At 51.3% G+C, this 11,004-nt stretch overlaps 1 protein-coding gene across 1 annotated transcript in view; it reads right to left on the reverse strand.

The window, feature by feature from the left end:
* ERGIC1 (endoplasmic reticulum-golgi intermediate compartment 1) overlaps nucleotides 1-9,810 on the reverse strand; it is a 103,068-nt gene extending 93,258 nt beyond the window's left edge. The window contains exon 1 of the mRNA XM_030327566.1: nucleotides 9,698-9,810. Coding sequence (XP_030183426.1) covers nucleotides 9,698-9,717 — 20 coding nt within the window. The 5' untranslated portion in view covers nucleotides 9,718-9,810. The remainder of the gene's footprint in view (nucleotides 1-9,697) is intronic.
* Nucleotides 9,811-11,004: the final 1,194 nt, after the last annotated feature.

The following is an 11,004-nucleotide window of genomic DNA, read 5'->3' on the forward strand; positions in this document are numbered from 1 at the left end:
GCTTACGAGCCATTTTCCCACAACTTCTAAGATTTTCATCCTTTCCTGAGACACTGGGCAATGTGAGGAGCAAAGAACCCCAGAGCTACACTGGAGCTGCCCCTTCCTGATGGGAGGGCTGCTCTCCCCTGGGCCATAGTGCACACCACATCACCCACCGAGCTACCTGCCTGGGCCCTGGAGGCTTCCGGGTATGCCACCAACCCCTTTCTCTCTCACCACAGGTCAATGCCTTGGTGTCTGGGGTCACCGTGTGGGTGCCACTGAGAGAGGGGCAAGCTCTGGGTCAAATCACCCCAGGGGTTCTCACAGGAGCGTGTCACTGGCCCTGAGGTTTCATGGTGTGCCCCCACCAGATGACCCTCTGCTGGGGTCTCCCAGGGCTTGGCGAGGAACGTGAGGACAGGGCTGCAGGTGAGATCACGAGGAGGGAGACATGCTCCATTTTCTAGACACACTTGTCTCACGTTCCACACGAGTGCATCTCGTCCTCACGACCACCCTGCAAGGAAAGTGTGGGTGCCCTAGTTTGCAGAGGAGGAAAACTGAGGTTAGTGGACGCCAAGTATCTCGTCTAGGGTTCCCCAGCTAGTAAACGCGGGAAAGGCATTCGAATCCAGACAGATCTGCCAAATGGACCCACCATGGGCCGTCCTCAGAGGGACTCAGTGCAGGAAAACACTCTGCAGGGGCGGCCAGGGGCGGTGCACCATGGAGTACTTTCTCCTGAAGATGTGGAGACGCTATCCATGAGATATTCTTGGACCCAGCAAAACCTCAAAACAGGCCAAGTATCACCAGGGTCTCCCAAAGGTCTTAAGGGACATCTTGGCTAAATTCTACATGCCAATAACTGCTGGCATGGAAGTGAGACAGAAAAGAGGACAGAAGACCGAGGGGAGAACCATACAAATTAACAATGGCAAAGTATCAGCTAGGCAGGAAGGGCGGCATGTGGTGAAGTACCCTGGCTCCGGAATCAGACCCAAGTTCAAGTCCAATACTGTACTTCCTCAGCTGTGTGCCCTGGGCCAGTCATGTCCCAGCTCTGAGCTGTGGCTTCCTGTTTTAAAACTGAATAAAGATGGGGTGTCTGGGTGGCTCCATTTGGTTTTGGCTCAAGTTAGGATCCCAGGATCACAGAATCGAGCCCCACGTTGGGCTCTGTGCCAAGCATGGAACCTGCTTGAGATTCTCTCTCTTTCCCTCTGCTCCTCTCCCCTGATTGTGTGCATACTCTCTCCCTCAATTAAAAAAAAAAAAAAAGGATGCCTTGGTGGCTCAGTCAGCTGAATGTCCAACTCTTGATTTTGGCTCAGGTCATGATCTTGAGACTCATGAGATAGAGTCCCACATTGGGCTCTGTGTTGACAGTATGGAGCCTGCTTGGGATTCTCTCTCCGCACCCCTCCCTCTTTCTCCCTCTCTCTGTCCCCCACCACACATACGCGCTCTTTCTCTCAAAATAAATAAACTTGAAAAAAAACAAAGTGTGCAGTTCAATCGCTTTAAAAATAAATAAGTAAAATTAAAACTGAATACAGGCACTAATTAACAGAGCAAAAAGGCAACTTTGTCACCAGGAGACCATTTGTGGGCCATAGATCTAAAAAAGGGGTTAATATCCAAAATACAGAAGAAACTCTTTCAACTCCACAGCAAAACGAAACAGACAAATGAGAAAACAAATAACCTGACCTAAAAGCTGGGCAAAAAACTTAAATCAACGTTTCTTTCAAGAAGATATTCAAATGGGGAACAGGGTATATGAACAGCTGCTCAACATCACTGAGCATCAGGGAAATGCAAATCAAAACCACAACGAAATATCACCTCACACCTGTTAAGATGGCCATTGTCACACGGTAGGTGTTGGCAAGGATATGGAGAAAAGGCAGCCCTCATGCATTATTGGTTGGAATGCAAACTGGGGCAGCCACTGGGGAAACAGTATGGAGACTCCTCAAAAAATTAAAAATAGAAATACCATAGGATCCAGTAATCCTGTGACTAGGCTCGGTATTTATTCTAAAGAACTGAAATCAGGATCTTGAAGAGCTATCTGCACCCCCGTGCTCACTGTAGCGTTATTTACGGTAGCCAAGATGTGGCAACAACTTCAACTGTCCATGGACAGATGGACGGGTAAAGAAAATGTGGTACAGATGTACAGTGGAATATTATTCAGCCTTAAAATCCTGCCACATGCAACAATATGGATGAACCTTGAGGGTGTTACGCTAAGTGAAACAAGCTAGTTACAGAAGGACAGATAGACACGAATCCACTCACATGAGGTATGTGACACCATTAAACTTATAGAAATAGGCAGTAGAATGGTGGGTGCCGGGGCTGGGGAAAGGGGGAAAAGGGGAGGTGTTCTTCAAGGAGTAGAAAGTCCCAGTCACATAAGATGAGTAAGTTCCAGAGGTCTGCTGAACAACACTGTGCCTATGGTCAACATTACTGCACACTTAAAAATTTGTTGAGAGGGTATATCTCATCTTAAGCATTCTTACCACATAATTTTCAAAAAACTGAATTAGTTGCATGCCCATACAGTGATAGCATGCGCGCTTCCTAGGGTGACAGAACGGTTCTGTATCCACATGAGGGCAGGGGTGGCTACATGATGTAAGGTCTTGAATTTCATAGAAGAGTACACAAAAAGAAAAGCCAATTTTTCGGTATGTTAATTAAAAAAAGAAAATAAATTGCTAATAATACTAATAATTGTATCTCGTGGGGCCAGGGTGACTTAAGTCCAGTGACGGGCCCAGCAGAGTCCTCACCCATCACAAGCTGAGGAACCGTCAGGCACAGCTAGTGAAATTAGCATTGCCTCCTTTCCTCCTCCAAAGAGATTCTAGCCCCTAGCCTCGAATGCAAGAGAGAAAAGCTAATGCCATGGAGGGGCTGCCACAACATCAGGACCCAATGTTTCAGGGATTGTGACTGTACTTTCGTCTCATGACGGCCAGGCCTCTTGTCTCCAATAGGGTTTCCACCTTTTGGAGAGACAGAACATTTTTTTTTTTAATTTTCTTTTTTTTGAACGTTTATTTATTTTTGGGACAGAGAGAGACAGAGCACGAACGGGGGAGGGGCAGAGAGAGAGGGAGACACAGAATCGGAAACAGGCTCCAGGCTCCGAGCCATCAGCCCAGAGCCTGACGCGGGGCTCGAACTCCCGGACCGCGAGATCGTGACCTGGCTGAAGTCGGACGCTTAACCGACTGCGCCACCCAGGCGCCCGAGACAGAACATTTGATCCATTTCCAATGGATCTTGCTTCCTGTCCAGCTGTGCTGCCCAGTAGGCTGTAGGAGGGAGGAGCTCAAGGGGAGGACTACACTATCAGGGGTACGCTGGTCCCCAGGGCCCCTTGACCCACCGGCTGTGGGATCCATCATCTCTGAGGTCGATTTCCCCGGAAGGAAATCAGGCATAATAACGCTTCCCCCTCAGGGAGAGTAGATTTGCAAAGCACCTATGTATCCCCTACCTCTCGACAGTACAGGGAACCTTGAGTTTCTCCTGCCTCTCCCAATGACCAAGACTTTTTAAAACAAATACATGCTAGTGTTAGAGGTTTTTTTCCTGTCCTATACTTTTCCTGCATATACAACCAATGTAATTAAGCTAACAGACCTGAATGTTCAAGTGGACAAGAGACAATTAGGCTAATTACTACTTCCTTAAAGGATCAGTTAGGGCTGTCTCCCACACTATCTTTGAGAAAGGGTACTGGGTGCCCCATGAACAACACGGTGGCTTGGACAATCAGTTTGGCAAAAGCTGCGCTGAACCAAGTGACTTGGTTTCCCCTCACTCAGGATTTCTTAGCATCTTTAGAAAGGTACATGCGTGTCGTGAGTCCACAGGCGGGGGCACAGCACGGAGCACTGACTGAGAGGGGCTGTGTCAAGTCAGGCATCCAGAGCAGGGCTTTGGCAACCTTACCACACATCCAAACCACCTGGGGGGTCTTATTAAACCACAGATGCACATTCGGGGTGGGCACTGAGATTCTGCGTTTCCCACAGGCTCCTGGGTGACGCTGAAGCTGCTGGTCTGGGGACCACACTCTCAAGAGCAAGGACATCAGTGGAAAAGTAAGGCCACTTATTGACCACTTTACTGGTGAGGAACAGTCCCAGCATAGGGAAGTGACTTGCTGAAGGTCACATAGAAGTGACAGGTGGGACTAGATCCGCTCCCCAGCCTTCCCTCCAAGTACCTACTCCACCCTCTGGCTGCCCTACAGCTCTTGGCCCTGCTCCCCACTAGTTCTCCGATTTTGAGCAATTTTCCTAGTCTCGGTTGTGCGCTGGAGTCATGTGAGGGTCTTTAAACTATACAAATGCCTGGGCCCCTCCCCCTCAGATCCTGATTATTGGGTCTGAAGTGTAGCCTGAGTTGGGGAATTGTTTTAAACTCTGCCAGTGGTTCTGATGCAGAGCCAGTGTCGAGGATCACTGAGGCAGAGGTGAGCATCACCCCAAATGCCCTCCTCACGCCCTGCCTGCCCCTCTAATGCCTGATGAAAACAGCCCAGCAGCAACTCCAAGACAAAACGTGAAAGGATTACCGGATGGGAAGTGGCACTTAACGAGGCCACAGCTGGCTAAAGCCCTGTCTCAAGACATTAGGTATCACAGGAATCCAAACTGCCTTGAGAGGACAGATTTTTCCATATTAGCCTATGTCCAGGTGAGCAGGTAAACTGACGTTCTATGCTTTAAAGCCCCAGTGGCCAAAGTGGGAAAATCTGGACCCTCCAGAGTGAGATGCTCTAAGTTAGTGCAAGACCCTTTAACTGGCATCTTTAAAGACAATTTCCAAATCAGGTGTCAGACCAAATGAGGCTGGTAAAAAAAAAAAGGGGGGTGGGGGGGGGAAGCTAGTGACTTTAAGCTTTTTAATAAGCACTGTAGGGAAAGAATTAGAGATGAGAAACCCAATGAATCCAGTTAAAGGAGATATCCATTCTCTCTGCACTTGGTGAACGGAAGGGGAAAAGCTTGAGAGAGGAGCCTACAGCATACAAGTGGGGCTCTGGAGCCAGACGGCAGCATTCCACCCCGAGCCATCTTCTGCTGACCCACATTGTTCCTGAACTCTGCTGCACCTCAAGTGGCTTAGCTGTAAAGTGGGACAACAACAGGGTCTGCCTTGTAGGGGTGCTGTGGGATTAAATGAGTGGATGCACATAAGATCCTTACAACAGTGTCAGGCACTAGGAACACAAAACACATAAACACCTAACACTGGCTTGATTTTCACATCGTTTTTTCTCTGGTCTAATCATTTCCCTTTTGACCTCATTTTTAAGCTCGTGTGTGTGTGTGTGTGTGTGTATCCTTTTTATTTACTTTTGAGAGAGAGACAGAGAGAGAGAGAGAGAGAGAGAGCATGCCTGTGAGCGGGACAGGGGCAGGGAGAGTGGGAGACAATTCCAAGAAGGCTCCACACTGTCAGCACAGAGCCCGACGCCAGGCTGGAACTCACGAACTGTGAGATCATGACCTGAGCCTAAACCAAGAGTCAGAGGCTTTACCGACTGAGCCAGCCAGGCACCCCAGCCCATTTATATTCCTTAAAAATGGATGTAAAGTATGTTTCTGTCAGTTTCCTCGAGTAATTTCTGGAATCAGGCAGGATAAAGATGCAGACACTCATGATAACTACTATATGCTGAGTGTTAACTACGTGCTCAGAGCCCCCTGTGGCAGCTGGGGCTCAGCTTGGTATGGGGAGTGAGGAGGGCTCAGGGTCTGCAGGGCCCCACTCAGACAAAGCCACATGAGGAGCTAAGGAAGGTTGAAACCAGGACATGAGAAAATCAGGTTAACTGTGGAAAGCTCACTGTAAAAAAAAAAAAAAAAAAAAGGTCAACTTTGGGAAGCTCATTCAGGGTTCCTGAGGAAGTCTGGGGTCTCCTGGAGGGATGCCAAGGTAGGAGGCAATGGAGGCCAAACCAAGGCACCGCAGCAGGGCTGGCTGGCATCATGGGCGTGTGACCTACACAGTCACATAGGATCCCACGCTCCGAGGGGTCCACGCTTATTTTAATGTTCTGCTGTGGCTGTCCTGAAATTCTCAATACGTTTCCAACAAGAGGTTATGCCATTTTCATTTTGCACAGGGTCCCACAAATTATGTAGGTGGCCCTACCTTGCAGGGATACCTCGTTTGCCCCTACGTCTACACTACCAGGTGAGGCAGTGAAGGTTACTTGTCTTTAAAATGAAGAAACGGAGGCTCTGAGAAGGTAAACCGGCCCACGGCATAGCTGTTCAGTGACAGGGCAGCAGCATACCCAGGTCTTGGGGTTTCAACTTGGGGGCCTCCACTGTGGGAAAGTGGCCACCTCTGCCTCTCAGAAAGCAGTGCTCAGGCTTGTCCGGGCCTGGGCTGCAGGAACTGCCTTCCACCCCCACCCAAGGCTGAGCTGACCCCTGCCAGCCGGAACTGGGTATGGTCAGAGCCAACGCCCACGGATCTGGGTCCACAAGGCCAGTTCCACAACAGCAACGGGCCAGCGATTAATGAAACAATTCACCAGGAGCAAAGCAAACACAAGTAATCTTTGCAGTCCCAGGATCCCTCCTCTCCCAACCCCCAAAACCAATTTAGAGCCAATTCAAGGAAGGAAGGGGGAGAAAATTCTCCACCAATAGCTCAAAATCTGCCTAGTAAAGGAAGAGTTGACATATCAAAGCACACCATGTCTTTGGCTTCCTTGACAGACTCTGAGAGGCATTTCCAAGGATGAGTTTGGCCCAGGTGCTGTTCCAGGCACTGGAGTTACAACAGAGAATAAAACAGATAAAAATCTTTGCCCTAAGGAGCTCATATTTTAACGGCAGGGAGAAAGAGAATAAGCATAATAATTAAGTGAATTATACAGTGTTAGGACATATAGGTGCTTACACGAAATAACACAAATGATGAAAATAGCGGCCAAAATTTATTGGGTGCTTACTCTGTGTCTAAATGCTTTACACACATTGACTCATTTAATCCTCTCAACAACGGATATTGTTCTCATGCCCATTTCACAGACAGAATACACAGGAGGTAAGTTGTGCAAGGTCCCACATGCAATAAGAAAACAAGAGTACTGATAAGAAAGGGCAGGAGACTGCCATTCCCCCAGCCTCTTCCTGATTCTGGTTGGTTTTAAGGCACCACAACAGGCAGGAAGCCTGGATTTCTTCCAGGCCTTGAACTGGGAGAGGGGGTCCAATCACAGGGCCCTTTTCTACTCCCTCACAGTTCTTAAGAGATCTAACAGAGCTGTGGGACCCTCCAAGCACTCCCTTTTCTCCCAGAGCTAAGGCTTTGGAGCTAACAGCCCAGAGTGCAAATCCCAACTCCACCAGCTCACCAGTATATGGCCCTGGGCAAACAGCTTCTACCTGGCAGCCTCCGTTTCCTTTGATTTAAAATGAAGATGAAAACTCCCTCTCACAGGTGACAAGGGAACAGACATCAAGTCTGGACCTTGCAGTGCCTATACAGGGGTAGATGCCCCAAGCATGCTGGTTCATACATGCCCCCACTCCTGGGCCCCACGATGCCCTCCTCTCTTCTCTCCAGTGCTGAGAGGGCATGGCCACATGTCACCCAGCTCTGTACTGTGGGCCACGTGGCAGAGGGTTGAGCACGGTAAACATCTGATGAACACTGAAGAGGAAGAAGGCATGTGGGGTGGTGGAACCTTCCTTAGAAACTGAGCCCTGGAGTTAATGGATCTTAAAAAGTGCGGGTTGCTAGGCAGAAATGTCTTGTCCTCCAAAGTGCAAATGCAAAGTGGTGAAATCTATTCTCAACATTCTGTGGTAAGCCCAAGCCCTCAAGAAAACCTATTACAACACCTCATTTAGCTGGGGTCCCCGTGGCACCAGGGCACTCCAAATCTCCAACTCAAGGGGCACCAGGTCAGAAGCTGTTAGTGACCTGGGACCCTGGCCCACCCTTCAGGCTAGTTCTCATGAGGTCCAAGGCAAGACCCTCAACCTGGAGCCTCAACTTCCTTCTTTTAAGATAAGGGGCTAGGTACAGAGTGACAGGATTAAGTGACCAAAAGCAGTGATTTATCCAACAAAGTCAAAATCACCGGAACCTACTAAATCACATGGGGACGGGGGAGGGTGTGTGTGTGTGTGTGTGTGTGTGTGTGTGTGTGTGTGTGTGTGTGAAGGTCAGGAATCTTTATTATCAAAGGACTGACCCTGAATTCCATCAGAGGGACTTTCTTTGTTTGAAACCGCCCTGGGTCTGCAAGCATTTGTCTGAGACCCTAGTGCGAACCTCTAGGCTTCATAGAAGGGGCAGGAAGCTGGCAGATGTTTTCTAGATGGCATCGGTGCCCAGGACAGGCTAGAGTACCACAACAGCCAATGCATAAGGGTCACCGCCAGGCTTTCCCTTCTGGGAAGGCTGTCACTTTACCCTGATTTCACTCACACCTGTAGGGAGGGAAAGGGCAGGTGAGGAGGGAGAGAGTTCCCTCCTGCGAGGCATTAGAATCCCTATTTGTGGATGAAGAAATGACCTCATGGAGAAGATCCTCATCTACTAACATCCTCCTTCTGGGCTCTAAACCCTACAGCACCTCTGACTTAAGCGCTTCTCATGCATTCAGTCCTCGCAGGTGAGGACCTTATTTTAGCCCCAGTCTGCAGGTGGTAAATTTTAGAGATACTGAGAGGGTTCAGACACTTGCCCAAGTTATCCCACCACAGAGCCAAGGGGAGGTCTGAATCGAGAGCCTTCGCCCCTAACCTCTAGAATATACGGAGCTGCTCAGTGGAGGGAGCAGAGCCAGGATTCTAATCCAGCTCTTCTCCTACACTAAAGTTCTGCCATTTTCCTGGCCAACCCCCCCAAAGTGTGTCTGCCTGAGGCCAGGGCATTCCCTGGGGCTCCATACCTCAAGGGAAAGCCTGGTTGGAGACCTCTTCCGAGGCAGGCTTCCAGAAGGCCTAACCCAGCACAACGTGGACCATGAGGCAGCTGGACCCTACAAAGAACCCATTGTAGTGACTGCAGAAAGCCCAGGCCAGACCAGGCTGGGCCCTCTGGGGAGCCCTGCCCATGACTCCTGGCCTCCTCCCCTTCCCATGGTGCCCCCATACCCAGAGAACAGGACCCGGACTGGCAGAGGCCTCCTGTGTTGCCCAGGCTGGAGCAGCCTCAGACTATGGAAACCTAAAACCCTCCAGCTGCTGCCAGGCGGTATGGGGCTGCAGACCCCTGCGGACTCACTGGAGGTGCCCCGGACGCACCTGTCAGCAGGGGTAGGGGCCACGAAAAGACTCCACGGACGGACGGCAGGAGGGGGAGGGCTCGTTTGTTCCCATCGGGGGTAGGGGAGTTAATCTGTTTCCCAGAATGGGGGTGGAGATGCGCGTTTGAGTGGTGTGGGGCCAGGCTGAGGAGGGGGCTCGGAGGAGGGGAGGGATGGGCGGCCCGGAGGTGGATGGCTTTGCCAGCCGCTGCACGGGAGGGGGGGGGCAGGGGGGGGCCCTCCGCGGTTCCGGCCGGCTTTGTGTGCTGCAGGGGTCCCGCCCCAAGTCCCCGAGGGCTTGCCGAGGCATGCACAGGGCTGGGGGCCGCTTCTGCCTGCCGGCAAGAGGGGTCCGCGTCGTGCCCGGGCACCCCCTGTGTCCGCGGTCGCCACACTCACCTCCTGAAGTCAAAGGGCATCGTGCCGCCACTGCCGGGGGTGGGAGCGCTGCAGGCCAGGTGGGCCGCGGCGCCGCGTGGGTCCCAGCCCGCTGCCAACGCCTCCTCCGGCCGCCCCGCCCCCGCGGGCCGCCCACCGCCCCAGACACCCGCCGCTCGCCTCCCGCCGCCGGGAAGTGACGCTCCGCGCAGCCCATTGGGCGCTGTCCGCCGCCCCCCACCGCCCCTTCCGCCGCCCGGTTAAAGGGGCCCGCGGGCGCGTAGGGGGAGGGGCCGACCTTTTGGGGCCGGGGCAGGGAACCCACAGAGACGCATTTCTTCCTTCGAAGCCCCCACTGTGTTTTCCTTCACTTTCTCTCTGTGGCCTCGGGCAAACCTCAGCCTCTCAGAGCCCTGTTGCGTTTGTAAAACGGTTTCCTTGAGTTGTAAGGATTAAATTGAATGAATGATCCAGATTTGGGTCGCGCACAGCGTCTAGCTCTGTGACAGGAGGAGATAAGGCAATCCTAGATTTATAAAGTGAACCCACCATCTATTTCCCTGCTGTGCCTCTCTGGGAAAGACACTTGGCATCTCTGAGCCCCCACCCTTTCCACGTATGCACAAAGAAACTGATGGCATTTGAGGGGCATTTTCCTGGGGGTCAGATAAGAAAGTTGGGAGACTGGCTTAGTGCAGTGCCTGGCACATGATATGGGCTCAATCACCCGAAGTGACTGTGGTGGACCAGATAGCTGCCTCTGTCTGCACCTTCTGTTTATGGTTCATTCCAACGGTATTCATTGAGAGCCGGCTGTGAGCCAGGTCCATACAGGACATGCTGGTTGTCTCAGGCAGAGCGAGGCCTGCCCAAGTCTGTGACCTGGCCCAGGGCAGACCTCTCTGAGCCTCAATTTCATCCTGCAAAATTCACACGTAATCAGCACCTCCCTCCAGGATTGGCGGATTAGAGGAGTTGATAGTTGAGGTAACACAAGACTGGTGTAAAGGAAACTAATTCCGAACTTCCCCTGGGGTTCTATTGCTGGCCCCACCTCCAAGGTTTCAGTCATAGGGCTTGAAAAATCCCAGGGGAGGAAGGTGGGGGCTCGTGTTCTAAAAGCAGGACCAGAGGGCAGTTTCCTCATCTATAAAAAGAGGTAAATCATGGTACCTGATTCCTCTGGGAGGATTCAGAATGCACTGTGACAGCACTATGGGTGGGGGGTGAACCAAAATCTTCCCCTGGAGCATACACTATGGCCTGACCAGTTACCTCTTCCTCCCTCTGACCTCCAGCATTACCTTTCTTCCTTCCTTCTTTCCTTT

This window comes from Lynx canadensis, chromosome A1 (assembly GCF_007474595.2).
Source record: "Lynx canadensis isolate LIC74 chromosome A1, mLynCan4.pri.v2, whole genome shotgun sequence".
In the NCBI taxonomy this organism is placed as follows: domain Eukaryota; kingdom Metazoa; phylum Chordata; class Mammalia; order Carnivora; family Felidae; genus Lynx; species Lynx canadensis.